A 15,152-nucleotide genomic window follows, 5' to 3' on the forward strand; every position below is an offset into this window, starting at 1 on the left:
CTTTGAGTGGATTGTTTTAACAGGCTGCTTTTAAAAACTCTGTACTTTCAGAAAATAAGTTCTGTGGCATATAAAAAGTTTAAGAAGAACTTTCTGTAAGGTTTCCTCTAAACAACAGCCTGTGTGGTTATGAAGCTTGTTTATTTTCTTGTCAAGTGCATTGCTAAACGTTTCCAGCATTTTTAAAAAAACATCTTATATTAATAGCAGTAAGACATCTGCAAAATAACTGGGATTTTTTTAAAGAAACCCAACTTCTTGGTAGACTTTCCAAAAGAGAAGCAATGCTCCTAAGACTACTGGATAAATTATAAATAATAATATGCTTCATCGTAATGAGACAATTTTTTAAAAAGGAGTGCTATAAGAACTTAAAGTGGGTTTAAAATCACAGTGTGACATCAAATAGCTTTACAGAAGATGTGCAGTTTAGAGCTTTCCCCTGAAACAACTTATAGTCAATAGTCACATTTTAACAGGCAAAATTCACTTAAATAAATAGCCTGAAGCTTCAAGAGCATCTAAGAACATCACTTCTGCATTTTCTACTGGCAGAAAGTCTAATTGGAAAATCAGCAGTATGAATAAAGTGGTTAGACTTCCTCTATTTTAATTGACCAAAATCAGCATGTAGCGTTTATTTGGCAACCACTAGCTAAACCCTTTTAATGAATAAAAGTTCAAGAACACCCTTCCCCCCCCAAAAAAAAACCGAACCCAAAACACCTTTCGATGAATGCAATGAATACCGCCAAGCTGCAGAAAGAAAGCCTTCCATATTTCACTTGTTCCTCTTTACTAAGTCCACAGATGTTTACTTCTTCAAATGACCCCAAAATTGATTGGGGAGATGTTTCCTGGGCGTGCGGTTATGTGCATAAACCTCTCTGCTCCCACTTTCTTGTTTCAGCATATCATACAAGACAATGGCATGATCAGTTTCATTGTAATTCCAATCACCAGTCCTTTTAAAACAACAACAACAACAACAACAAAAAAGCCCCTTGATATGTATGTGAACTGAACGGAGGTTCACGGTCCAGTTAGGAGCAGATAATACATGCATTGTCCTGGCCGCAAAATTTCTCTCACTGAAAAAAAATTCACGCTTTGCCACAAGAATAATAATTACAGCAAACGGGGGAAAAAAGCCTTGCAACAAATTAATCCCTAACGGACAGCACGCTAACGAGGGCAGTAATGATTCGAGGGCTCTCTTCCACACAACAGAGCTTGCATCTTCTGCCACAATGGGCTATTGTGCATCCTCCTAACTCACTGTACCTTTTGATATATTCAAGATGTCAAAGGTTGTCTGGCCCGAGTGACCATGACATGCGAGTTAACTCATTTTGAAGATGCCTCCTGGTACTTTATTAAAACTTTTAATTGAGCCCAAGCGACATTGGAGCAGGATCCATAACAACTGGCTAAAGATCCTAACAGCATGGAAATTTATTTGAACATAAACAAATGAAGGGAATAGTTAGACCAAGTCCTTTGATGAAATGCTCAAATGTTATGAATTCAAGCAGTCCTGCTAACAATACTGCCAGAGAATTTTGCTAAAATTGATCCATTCTGAAATGTCTTAAATTTCCTTTTCCAATAGCTTGTTAATATTGCCTGGTGAATATTATCCGGCGACGTCTTTAGTATTTCTACAACATGCAACCACAGAGAACAAGAATCTGAAATGTCACACTGTGACAAAATTCAAGGACCAAAAGAAGTCACGAAAAAAGTTATCCTTTGAAAGGAAAGCTTTTCAAACAACTTATCCCAATACTTTTCTAAAGAGGACTGGAAGAGGGAGGGAGCTGCCACTGTCTTTACTGTAGAACACACGAACAGTCTCTTGTTACAGAGGAAAAACACACTAGTGGGACAAGTGTAAGGCTGCTCCAGTGAAGAGTGTGAAAAAAAATTCCAAATGTTAATTTGATAAATGTGAGGTCTGGGACATTTTGTCAAAGAGGGAGGGAAAGTAGAAAAAAAGGAGGGGAAAAAAAAGCAGCCGTGCTGCCAACTCACCATCCACCAAGTTCTGGCCGAGATGTCATAGCAGAGCTGCCATTTGATGGATCCGTCGGAGGTTTTCCCTGCCATTATGCTGTCAGCAAGCTTCATCTGATGCTAACTCATGGGAGATAAGACACCTAATTGAGAAAACATTTGCACTGGCATGTTGGGCAACATGTAGCCCAGTCCATACCATATGGAATCATGGGTAAAAAAAAAATCTCCTTGACAGTGAACCAATCTCTCACAGACCCAGTGGCAAGGTGAAGTGGGGATGAAAAGTCATCTGCTCCTAGCACTGTCTTCTTCTCCTCTCTCCCTCTCCCTCTCCCCCCTCTCTCTTTCCCTCTCCTTTTTTTTTCTAAACTAAGAACCCACCGCTGAACATCAAGGGGGGGGGGTGGATAAAATTAGGGCTTCATCACTCAGATGATTTTGATCTGCAAGATTTTCTCCTTTCCTTTTTATTCTCTTTCCCCCCCTTCCAGCTTAAAAAAAATGAATAGAGACTTAGTAGGACAAAGGCAGGTAGTGGACTGCGGAGGGAGATCGCCACAGGCTATTAGCCTAAAATTTCTGCTTGACAGATGGAACTGCTTAGAGACTATCATGCAATGTTTTGGGTTTTTTTTCCAAAAAGAATTTCCAGTCTGATTCAGTATCTGTTTATCACAGCTACTTTTCCCATGAATGTGACCAAGAAAAAAAATACTGGAATGAAGGTTCAATTAAAAAAAATAAAATAAAAATATTGAACAAAATTATTTCACAAAATAAAATAAAAATAGTTTAAATGCTTTTTTTCTTCTCAGTGTTTTAAAGAGTTCTCTTTATCTCTTATTAAAATGCTCTGACACATAATTAAAATTCTTTAAAAAATTTGACTCCACCCTGTGTTTTTTTTTTAAATAGGAAACTATCCTTGAAATGATGAAACAGGTATCAAAGGGCCTACAAGCAGCTCAGTTTCAAAATATGTTTTAAAAAAAAAATTGGTAGAGTTTTAAAATAACCCAATAGGAATCATTTTTGCCAAATCATGTATATCAAAAGTACCTCACTAGCGAAATGTACTATATGCCCTACATCATACTAGTCAAATGGTATTCATGAACCCAAAATTTTGAATAAGCCAAACAATTAGGAAGGATGTTTGGTGGCCTTTCAAATTTCACCATGTCCACTGCAACTGTAGAATGCTCTTCATGTAAGTCGTCAGCAGTTTCTATTGATGTACCCTTCTTGTGCCACAAAGTGATAGCAATACAAAAAAGAAATAAAATAAAATAATGGTTTTGTTTAAGTAAGACAGCAATTCTTGGTTAATTGCCAGAAAGATAACTTACGCAGAATGGTTGAAATGGGAATTTAAAGGTCGTGTATAATTTGTCTGTATTTTTAGTTGAACAGCAACCTAACAGTATGTATGTTTGCTTGGAAGTATATCATGCTGAGCTGAATGGGATTTACTCCCTAGTCAGTATACTTTGGATTGCAGCTAAGGAATGCTGGATGGGGCTAAAACATTGCATTTTAAGTGTTTTTATCTTTTGGTCATATGCTTCTAAAGAGCTAAGAAAGATCCAAACACCAATACGTAAGGAAGCATGCAAAAGAACATTTGAATCTATAAAAGGTGTGGGCGTTCCACTTCCTAGGCTTTTTCAGAACTGAATTTTACACAAATTATAAATGGAGGGGTCATATTTATAGGGTTTTTCAGTTTCTTTTCCTTTCCAGAAAAGAAAGCATACACCACAAATGGGAGATCTTTCAATGATAAGAATCTCCCATTTTGTTTTCTGAAAATGCTTCACTGATCCTTACTGCACAACTTACATAATAGTCATTCACATGGCAAGGATGAGGTTTTGCTCAGCTCTGGCAATTCTGAGAGGGGGTTTTTTTGTTTTGTTTTTGTTTTGTTTTTGCAGTGCAAGAGATGACATGAGTAGACTTGAGCTCATCCAACCAAATTTTATTTCTAAGACAAAACGGAGACTTCTTATACTTAATTCTCCTGATGCTATTCTTAATAATGTTTCGACAAAATTATGTACATATGCATGAGCTTACATTTACTCCGGAATGATATATTTATTTCTTTTTGCAGGAGGTGTGTGTGCACATACAGAAACACATGATCCATACATGTTAGCATATGTATCTGTAACAATATTGGCATGCAAGTTTAATATCAGCTCCATTTATAGAAAGTTGTACTCAGCGTAGGATGTGTTAAAGGTACTCAGAATTCAGGAAGAAATGCGTATGTTGAAAGCAGGTGCCCTTGTGGTGGATTGCCCAGATCATACTGTGGTCACTTTATTTTTGTTCCAAGTGGCTGCCCTTCCTTCTGCACACTGCTTGGTGATCTTAAAATCCACTGTAAATATAAAGTAAGAGGATTAAGCAATAATCAGCATCAGAGCCAGCATCAGATCAAATGTCATCCTTCCCTGCTTTTCGGTCTTTCACAGGAAACATTGGGTCCTCAATTCTGATTATTAATTGAATAGCGCTGAGCTGACACTGCTTTCTATCCCTTATGAAAAATATAGGTAATAAAGACTCCACTCAGCACCTGTGCTTGAAAATAAGTTGACATAGTCTTGTATGATTTTACTGTGACTGAAAACTTTGGGGGGAATTTCTCTGTTTTCGACTCTGTCAGTCATTCATGGATCTTCTTGATCCCACACTGTCTCCAAATTAACCATGAAAAGCACTTCCAGCAACCACTAGAGAAGAAGACAGATTTCAGCTTTGCCAGTGGAAAGAGCATGAAATCATTGGATTCAGGGCAGTACAGTAGTCTGATGCAAAGACAAAATCACTGTTGCTAAAGAGCTGTGTTTTCGATCCAGGACAAGGAGGGTGCCGTTGACTTTACCATTCTATTCTGTATGATGTGGGTGGCAGCAGGTCTTTCTTGTCAAGCAAGCAACTACTTCTTTTCTAAGTGAGCTGTTACTAATAGCCTTGAAAGAAGATTAAATGCAACATGTTAAATATTACAATTATTGTGGAAAACAAAATTATTTAGTGAACATAATGGGGAGCAAATCAAGCATTTAACATGATCCAGGAAATGCTACTCTAAACAATTGCATTTGTTTTATGCCATTTCCCCCTCCTTTGATTGCTGACAGATGCCGTTTTGGAAACAAACATCTAAACAGTTTTCCTTCAATCACAAAAAAGGGGGAAAAGAAGTAATAAATTCCACACACTAGAAAACATCAATGTGGTTTTAATTTAACTCTTGTCAATCAGTGTTTTGCAAAATATGACATGTGAATGGTATCAATGAAAAATAATATCATTAGAAACCTTATCAACCACAAATGATGTTTCCCCTCAATTTCTTCCTACTTTTAAGGCAGAAAAAAGCAGTTGGCTATCCCCAAAGAAATGCTTCTTTGTCAGCTGCAAATGCCTCTGCCAGCGTTTCCTTTTTGTTTTACTAACTAATGCAGGATAATAAATACCCCACATGCATGTACTGTGGCTTTAGAAAAACATCAGAAAGCATTTGCCACAGAAAGAAATGCCTTCTGCAGCTAAAGTGCACTACTTTCTCTATACAGAATGAAATGACTTTGTAATGCTGGATTTTTCCTAGCAGAAGTAAAGATAGTGATAGTGGTGTTACTGAATTATCATGAACAGACTGAGAGACAACATCTGCAAAAGTACTTCTAACTCCATAAGATATACTCAGCTGATATTTTACACTTGCATTTTGATCCAGGATGTTTCCTCTACCCTAATTCCCTTATTTTTTTATTAAGCCCTGCCCTATGGAGGCTCTTTAGACTTGCATGGCCACCAGAGTCTGTCACTCATGCATTCTAGTTAGGGTTTAAGCACACCTTTGTAGCCAATGCCAAAAGAAAAAGAAGCACATCATATGCATTAATAGATCTGTAGATACATTGTGCTCTTAACAATTTTAGAGAGCATCACACCTTCTTAATTCAAGAGAAATGCAGGTGGCTGCTAGCAAAGAAGAGTGTGAACCCCTGACAAAATAAGATGTCTGATTTTCTTTCTTAGCTAAGGTTGCTAACTTTGAAATGGGTCTGTCTAGTTGTCCTTTGAATATCAGTTTGATCTGCAGCAGTTATCAGGTCGTTATTTAACCCCATGCCATGAAAAGCCTCAACTATAAAATCTGTGGGAAACGGCAGTTGGCAGGCTTTTTCTTAGAGTACTTTTAAAGCATTATGAATGAACAACTACTTAATGAATAAACATTGACAAATAAAATAACACATTTAGAGTCCAGTGGCACCATTAAATTAAGGTTTTATTCAAGGTACTAGGGTCAAAGCCCGTTGTATCCAAGAATACAACGGGTGCTAGAGCTTGGCAGTGGGAAGAGGAAGGGGAGGAGTTGTCCAGTCTGTAAGGGCATGGGGTTGAATGTGTGTATTGTGTGGGAGGTTGTGGTGGCAAATGAGGGTATGGGTATGGAGATATGGGTGTCAAGAACCTGTGGTGTGGAATGTTCATTGAGTGTGGGAGAGGACTGACCTTTGGGAATTTTGGCATAGTGGTTACAGATGAGCTTTCCAGAGCCATGTCCTCAGATATGTGAAGGGAAAATCAGACTAGAGACTCTTCTTAGGGGAAGATTACATGGCAACCAATTCCTCCCAGTTCTGCGTCATGTCCCTTCTTGTGTGAATTAGGCCACATTCACCGAAATGCCCCTCTGCCCTAATACACATGGGGCAGTCACAGTACACAGGTGTCCACCCTGTTCCTTCTTTTCCATTTTTTCACTGTTGGTAAAATGTTATGTGCCCACATGCTTCTTTCATGGTTGCTCCTTAGAAGAACGGATTTTTGTACCCTATTGCGTACTACCCAAAGGAGTCTCAAAGTGGTTTACAAATACCTTTTCCATTTGTCTCTCCACAATAATCAACCTGTGAGGAATATGGGGTTGTGAGAGATCTGAGAGAACTGGGAATGGGCTGCAGTGACCCAGCAGGCCTCAGGTGTCTCAAAGCATTTTACAATCATCTTCCCTTTCTCTCCCCATAGCAGACTCCCCATGAGGGAGGTGGAGTAGCGAGCCTCACAGGGAAGCTGGCAACCCTAAGAGGAAAACTCTCTGTGCACAGCAGTAATTTTGATTTTGAAGTCCCACCTCCAAACCTCCAGGAATATTTCCATCACAGGGGTAGCCAACCTCCAGGTGGGGCCTGGAGAGCTCCTGGAATTACAACTCACCTGCAGAGTATAAAGATCAGCTCCCCAGGCAGAAAGGGTTACTTTGGACAGAGTTGTGGTAGAGAAGAAACATTTAAGGCTTCCCACACAGGTTGTTGATGAATTGAAATACTTGAGGCTTACTGCACAGGGTTGTTGTGTAGATGAAACAGGAGACAAAAGAGCCAGTTTCTTCTGCAGAATAATGCTGTGCAGTGACCTCAAATCTGCAGAGAGTTGCAAAGAAGAAAGACACATGGCTTGGCTGTGTCTAACCTCCAGGCAGAGCAGTATTTTAAGTGAGAAGGGGCTTTTCTGTGGCCCTCTGTCAGCCAACTGTTTGGCCGAAGGGGAAAGTCCCCCCTCCCCTCAAAAGTAATGCCCTCAGGCCACCCTGTGTTGCTCTCTGAAGGAAAATGCCTCCCTCCCCTCAGTCAGGGCCTGTCAGAGGCTCCTTCGCAAAAGGCCTGAAGGGGGGAGGGGGAGGGGGCATACTCTCCAGCCTCCTGCCAGCTCTGTCAGGGTTCTGAGGCAATTTACAGTTGGACTTTACAGTTAGGACAGCCTTGGGGTGAAAAGGGCTGGCACAGCCTCTGTTCTCAAACCCCCTTGGCAGCCCTGCTGACCTCCTCTCCCTGCGGTGGTCAGGAGCAGACTGGCAGCCAGACTGGGCTGGGTGAATGGAATTTTGGTCTGTCCTGGTGAGGGGCCAATTGGAAGGCACTTCGCATGCCTCCCCACTGGCCACTTGGTCCTTGAGTGGCACTTGGAGGGGCGAATCAGGAGCCGCAGGAGCGGTTAAAGATGAGCTTTCATGTGCATGCACACGAAAGCTCATAATTAAACATTATAAAGTTGAAGTTGCGTACAGCAAACTCACTCCCTACCTGATTGGTCCTGAGAATGTGCTGACAATAGGGAGAGACTACTCTGCCAGTGAAGGCCAATCAGTTCAAACTGTACTCTGCCAATTAGGGCCAAGCAGTCTGTGCAACTTGCAGTCTGTCCACAAGGATCAGTCAGTTCAAACTGCACTCTGCCAATGATAGCAAATCAGTTCAAATTGTAGGCAGAAAACTCAATCCATTCCTGATTGGTCCTCCCTGGGAGTATGCAGCCAATAGGGAGAGAACACTGCCAATGAGGGCCAATCAGTGCAAACTGCACTATGTAAATGAGGATCAATCAGTTCAAATTAGGGCCAATCAGTGCAAATTGCAGTCTGCCAATGAAAGTCAATAAGTTCAAATTGATTGCCCACAACTCAACACCTACATGATTGGCCCTCCCTGGGAGTATGCTGCCAATAGGGAGATATCAGTCTGCCAGTGAGGGCCTGTCAGTTTAAATTGCAATTGTCAATGATGGTCAATCGGTTCAAATTGCATGCAGACAACTAAATCTATACCTGATTGGCCCTCCCTAGAACAGCTAGAACACTTTGCCAATAAGGACCAATTGTGGGGCTTATATGTCCTCTTCTTGCTGCTTGCTAAGTGGTAGAGGTGCTAGCCTCTCTGAAAGGCCCTGCTGCTGGTAAGTTGCGCCATTCTTAGCCTCTTTCCACACTCCATTTTCCGCAGGCAAGGAAGGGAAGCCAGCAGAGAATAAGTATTTCAGAAACAGAATGCCAAGGGACAGACAGAATGCAATGAATGTCTTAATTCAGTCCAGTGAGTCAAGGGTTCCTTCAGGCAGTCCAAGAGCATCAGCCGAAGGAGCAGGTCGCAGGTTGTGTCCACAACCCAGGACTCCTCAGTATAGGCTGTTAGCAGCCGCTCATACCTCACTTTGTGATGATTCACAGTTTTCTGTACTTAGCAACTGTCCTGCTAAACTGTCTTTTAGACTGGAGCTCTCTTCCAGCACATAGCGGGCATTGTTTAATTGGCTTAGGTGAGCCAGGTGGGCTGACAAGGTAGGAAGCTGCAGCTGGAGACTGGGCAGAGGAATGAGGAGCTCCTGTAGCAGCTTTAGGATCTAAGCTCTGGCTTCTGTGCAGCTTCATTCCCTCCTACTAGTCAGAGCTCTCTGCCTCTTGAACATCTGGCTGAGGCTCAGATGAAGCTGAGAAGTCCTGAAAAGGCTTTTGTCAAAGAGCCCTCCCGGACAGGACCAGGGCTCAAAACACCTCTCCATGGCCCTGCAGTTGGCTATCAGAGTGCTCTTTGTTTTCCCCTCTTTTAATTGAGGGCACATCGTTCTGTGGTTCTGTAGCTACGTGGACCGTGCCATTAAAAAAGAAATCAATCTGGAAATGGGGAGGGGAAGGCGGGTGCAAGAGCAGGCACAATGCTACCGTGACTGTTGCATGTTGTTGTTGCTATGACTTGTTGTATGATTTTGAGTAGGATCTCACTAGCATGAGAAATGAGAGCTACTGTATGGTAGGCTGCATCGCAATAGCAGGTATTAGTACTACAGTGGCACAGGTGTGATGTTCCTTTGAGTTTGCAAATCAGGAATAGGTTATTTGCTCAGGTTCCTGTTCTTAGACTCACAAGGTGTGTTTAAAACAATACCCACCAGTTATTAGCAATAAGACACAGGGATAGGAACAACTTGTTCCAGGATGGGGAGCTTTTTCTGTCTATAGTTTGAACTAAGGAACAAAACTATCAAGTAGAGACTCCACCTCATGAGAATAAACCAAACACACAAATATCAGAGAGGACAACGAACTCTTCTGTTATAAAGTATGCAATAAATATACCAAAATGTGGTTTCTTTTCAGTGAAGCATTGTATCTTAACCTAATTCTAACATAGCCAGCATCAAGAAGTGTAGCAATGTCTTCTACCTGAATTGGGGATCTATGTGCATGGTAAGCCTTCCCAGATTCTATAGTCGAGGTCATTCCTTACACTTTGGGCTGGTTTACAGTATATGGTGATTCTCTATATGTAAACTGGTCATCCCAGATATCACATCAGAAAGAATTGCACATCCTGAACATTTAGGGGATGCCAACTCTTGGATGGGAAATTCCTGGAGATTTGGGAGTGGTACCTGGAGAAGCTGAGGTTCATAGAAAGGAGAGACCTCTGCAGGGTATAATGCTATAAGTCCACTCCTGCTTCCACAGGGGAACATATCTAAGTGTGAAGATCCGGGGTATTTCCAAGGCCCACCTGAAACTGGCAAACCCATGAAGCTGCTGCTGACCAGCTGAAAGAGGGCAAACAGCATAACAATGTAGTGTAAAACTAGAAATTATATTATTTTTGTATTTGTACTAGTAATTAAATGCTATTTTGCTCCCCACCTCTCCAAACCTAGCAGTGTATGTATGTAAAGTCCATTCAAGTGACAACTGACAAGCCCGTAGTAATTTCAAGGCAAGTAAGTAAACAGAGGTGGTTTGCCATTGTCTTCCTCTGCAAAATCTTTGTTGGCAGTCTCCTAATGCAAACACTGACACGACTTAGCATCCAAGACCTTCTGAAATTGAGCTAAACTATCCCATTCCACATGCCACAACTCCACTTACCTCAAGCAAAATAAAAGAGGAATTATCCCTTAGATTAACAGCAATGAGGACTAATTTCTGTAACCCAGTACAAATTAAGAATAGTTCAGACGGCACAAAGAGCCAGGTGGGTGCAGTGGGTAAGAGTAGTGGCCTCTAGTCTGGAGTACTAAGCTTGGTTTCCCACTCCTCCGCATGCAGCCAGATGGGTGATTTGGGCCCAGCCACAATTCTTTCAGAGCTTTCTCAGCCTCACCTACCTCAGAGGATCTGTTGTGGGGAGAGCAGAGGTAGGCAATTGTAAGCCACTTTGAGGCTCCTTCAGGGAGTAAAAAGCAGGGTGCAAAAGCCTAGTTCTTCTCTTCCCATTTCACTGCTGAAGGTATAAATTGTCATACTTCTGAGATAGATTGTTCCCACTGCTTGCTGCTGTTCAGTCAGAACCTTCACAGGGGGTGGGAGACCGCAGGAAAAGCCATGCTTGGTGCTTCTCCCTAAGACTGTATCCGTAATTCTGATTTGCCAGTGCATTCTCACTGCATTGGACTCTGAATGTACCTGGCATTCTAGGACAGGTTTTCTCCTGTCATCGATCAGGAATCCAATTGCAACATATGTTTTGCATTTCCAGTGGGAGAGTGGGCGGTCCTGCCTCCCAACATGCCTCCCGTTTTGGGAGAGTCTGAGCATGCGCAATAATGCACTCACACCATAATGCAATCAAAAGTAATCCTCTCCCCCAAACTTGAGGCTGCTGGCAAGACAATGAAAGAAGGAGGGAGAGGTCTGGATGTATGTTGCTTTGGGACCCTTCTATTGCTATGAATGGAGTGCCCCTCATGAAAGTTATGGCTATGTTGTTAATGGGGACAAATTTTAAAAATCACAAATATACACCCCTTGATTCCCATGGCATTTGAATCACCCAAGTGTGTGCGTGTGCTGAATCATCATGCATGCATGAAAACAAAGTACCTTGACTGCCATTTCACAACTGTTTTTCTGAATGAACGATTTATTTATTTATTGGCATGGTTAGCGGCAAAAGGAAACATGGTCGCCAAAGGATCCGCTGGCTTGACAAGATCAAGCCAGGTGGATAGGGAATTGGTTAGAGAGCCACACTCAAAGAGTTGTTGTCAATGGTGTTTCATCAGACTGGAGAGAGGTGAGTAGCGGGGTACCTCAGGGCTCAGTGCTCGGCCCGGTACTTTTTAACATATTTATTAATGATCTAGATGAGGGGGTGGAGGGACTACTCATCAAGTTTGCAGATGATACCAAATTGGGAGGACTGGCAAATACTCCAGAAGATAGAGACAGAGTTCAACGAGATCTGAACACAATGGAAAAATGGGCACATGAGAACAAGATGCAATTTAATAAAGATAAGTGTAAAGTTCTGCATCTGGTTCAGAAAAATGAAAAGCATGCCTACTGGATGGGGGATACACTTCTAGGTAACACTGTGTGTGAACGAGACCTTGGGGTACTTGTGGATTGTAAACTAAACATGAGCAGGCAGTGTGATGCAGCGGTAAAGAAGGCAAATGCCATTTTGGGCTGTATCAACAGAGGCATCACATCAAAATCACAAGATGTTATAGTCCCATTTTATACGGCACTGGTCAGACCACACCTGGAGTACTGTGTGCAGTTCTGGAGGCCTCACTCGCAGTTGCGAGCCGCGGAGGAGGGAAATTGCGTTTTTCAAAGATTCACAAACCATGCAGCAAAAAAAAAAAAACATTCAGAATTTCTCCTTAAGAACCCTGTTTGTGTGGAAGGTTTATGATTCTGCAGAATGTAATGGGAGCCATTGTTGGCATTTTTCACGGCTGTGGAAACAGTCCATGCAAAAGTTCATTTGAGTTCTTTTGTGTTCCCACTTTGAGTATTCAGTGACAGAGGAAGCAATCCCAAGCAGATCTTCTCATAAGTCATTGGAATTACTTCCAGGAAAGTATTCTTAGAACTGCAGCCTGGATGTGCTTCATTGTATCAGGCTGTGAAGCAAAGAGAAAGATATGGTGTCCTACTTGTATTAAGCTTCTGAGATGAGTATTCATAATAATCTTTAATTTTCGAACCCACTCTTTCTTTGAGGCTCAGGGCAGATAATATCAGTTTATCTACTTTAGGCTTTCTCAACAGTGTTTTCATGAAACCCTGGGGTTTCTTGACAGCCTCAGAAGGGTTTCTGTTATTGGGTGGGAGTTAGTTATATAATTACCCATTTATTGGGTAATATGACCATATATGGTCATGATGATCTGCCCACCCTCCCAAAATGGCCAATGATGTACCTGGAGGGGGTGGAAAAGGAATAGGCCCCAGTCATAAAAATCCTTTCTGGCTGAGGCTCATTGATCATGGTAGCAACTGGAGTCCAGAAAGGTAAGTACTCTCATTATAACTTAACTGCTTTGGTGGGGAGTCAGGGGTTGACAGAGTGGCAGGTGCCTGTCCCAGCCATGTTTCCAGCTTAGTGGAGTATGCCACTGGGACATTTTTGGAATTGGAGGGGGGGAGGTCATCACTGTGGCTTTTGCCCTGAATTGGGGGAAGCTCCCTGCAATAGGTAAGAAAGAGAGCCCAAATCCCCGCCGTGACAGTCGAATTCCTGCTTTTTCCTTCAGGCTGTGATAGCCACACTCAGGCAAGCTGAGGGAAATGGCTACCTCTTGTGTGCGAACCTGGCCAAGCCCTGTGACTAGCAGCCCGCAGAGCTGGAGTGCCTGGAGACTTGGGAAGGGGACAGATAGGTATGCAAGCACCAAAGCCAGGAAGACCACCCCAGAGAGAGGAGTCTGGCATTGGGGGTGGAAAGGCAATGGAGCCCTGCCCTGGCCCTGTTCCCAGCCCAGTGGAGTAGGCTGCTGGGCCAAATCTGGTGTTAGGGATGAGGAGCGATGGAGTATGATGTCACATTTAGTGAGAGTATTTGGGTAATGTCACTTCTGGCAACATGTGACTTCCAGGGGTATGGCAGAGAGGTATGGTCTGATGGCATCACCTCTGGGGCTTTTTGAAGCCTGAAGAAAGTTTCAGGGATTGGTCTACCTCCTAGTCAGTTATCCCAAACAGAAAGTCAGACATTATGATGACTAATGATGCATTGAATGACTCTAATATCAAATTTTGTGTTCCTATTCAAATACAGTTAGTGCCAGGTGCTCTTATTTGCTTACCTCACAGGCCAATATAATGAACCATTAAAACATATATATCAGATGAAAAGCCAATATTTAAAGCAGAAAGCTGTGCCTGGAGAGGCAAGCTTTAAACTTGCTTCTGTTCAGGGCAGGGTCACCAGCAGACACTCTTCAGAGAATTCCACAGCTGAAGCACCATAATAGAATGGTGTTGCTTATCCCATAAGTGACTAATAGGACAGACACAGTCTGTTGCTGTTTGTTGATGGGGCAGAACCCTTCTTTTTTGCAGCCACTAGAAGCAAAACCAGATGGAAATGCAGAAAGACCAGTTTCTGCTGTTACTTTCCTTTGCTGGCCTCTAGTATGACCCATCTTATCTGCAGCCTAGCTGGCTGCAACCACCTATGCCTCTGGTAGCAAGCACTCCCTTCTCAGCTCTCTGCAAAAATTCTGAATGAACTTTATCCATGAGGATTCTGTAAATAGCGTTATAGCCTCAGCAGCCTTGGTAAAATGTACATTCTTTTACTGTTCTATTTCATGCAGCTTTCTATATGGCATAGGCACTGCCACCTACTGAACTTGTGTAAAAAGTGCTCCTACCACAGTGTAAAGAAGTACACATCATTGATTTGGGATATTTTCTCCTCTCGTGCAGAGCTACCCAGGGTGAATCAGGGGAGCATCTGAGTTGCATGGAGTATTGTACTGCTTCCTTTTTGCAGCCCTGCAACCTCTCCTTATAACAGTAGCCTGCAAAACAGAAATTATTTCCTAATCACTTAATTTTTACACCATGAGAAGTTCCAGCTAATGGATTTCTTTGTATTAGATTGACTGATAGATGATTTAATTAATATCTTGCCTTCCTCCCCATGGGCACCCAAAGTGGTTTATATCCTTCTCCTCTCCTCCATTTTATCCTCACAACAGCCCAATGAATTGCGCTGAGCAGAGAGAGTGTGACTGGCCCAAGGACACCCAGTGAGCTTTTATGAGGGGAGATGCAAACCTTCGTCTCCCAGATTCTAGTTCAAGGGTGGCCAAACTGTGACTCGTCAGATGTCCATGGACACTATCAGCATGACCACCCCTGTCCTAGTCCAACACTAGTACCCTTCAACCACTCAACACTACTACTGTTTGCTGTGAAAGACACAAAAGGGGAAACCCTCAAATGATATATAGCAGGCTTCTGTGTTTTAAACATATGTCTCACAAGCCAAAATTCATCAAGTAAATCATAGAATCATAGAGTTGGAAGGGGCCATACAGGCCAT

General features: G+C 42.3%; 1 protein-coding gene and 1 long non-coding RNA gene across 8 annotated transcripts in view; one reads left to right on the top strand and one right to left on the bottom strand.

Annotated features, from left to right (window-relative positions):
* NFIA (nuclear factor I A) overlaps positions 1-2,288 on the bottom strand; it is a 592,830-nt gene extending 590,542 nt beyond the window's left edge. Inside the window, exon 1 of one of the 6 annotated variants that reach the window (XM_077333540.1) lies at positions 2,035-2,288. In XM_077333540.1, coding sequence (XP_077189655.1) covers positions 2,035-2,130 — 96 coding nt within the window. In that variant the 5' untranslated portion in view covers positions 2,131-2,288. The remainder of the gene's footprint in view (positions 1-2,034) is intronic. The other 5 variants (XM_077333532.1, XM_077333538.1, XM_077333539.1 and 2 more) reach the window with 5 other exon arrangements.
* LOC143835604 (uncharacterized) overlaps positions 1-15,152 on the top strand; it is a 142,569-nt gene that overhangs the window by 7,043 nt on the left and 120,374 nt on the right. The window lies entirely within an intron of this gene.

Source organism: Paroedura picta, chromosome 4 (assembly GCF_049243985.1).
Source record: "Paroedura picta isolate Pp20150507F chromosome 4, Ppicta_v3.0, whole genome shotgun sequence".
Classification (NCBI taxonomy): Eukaryota; Metazoa; Chordata; class Lepidosauria; order Squamata; family Gekkonidae; genus Paroedura; species Paroedura picta.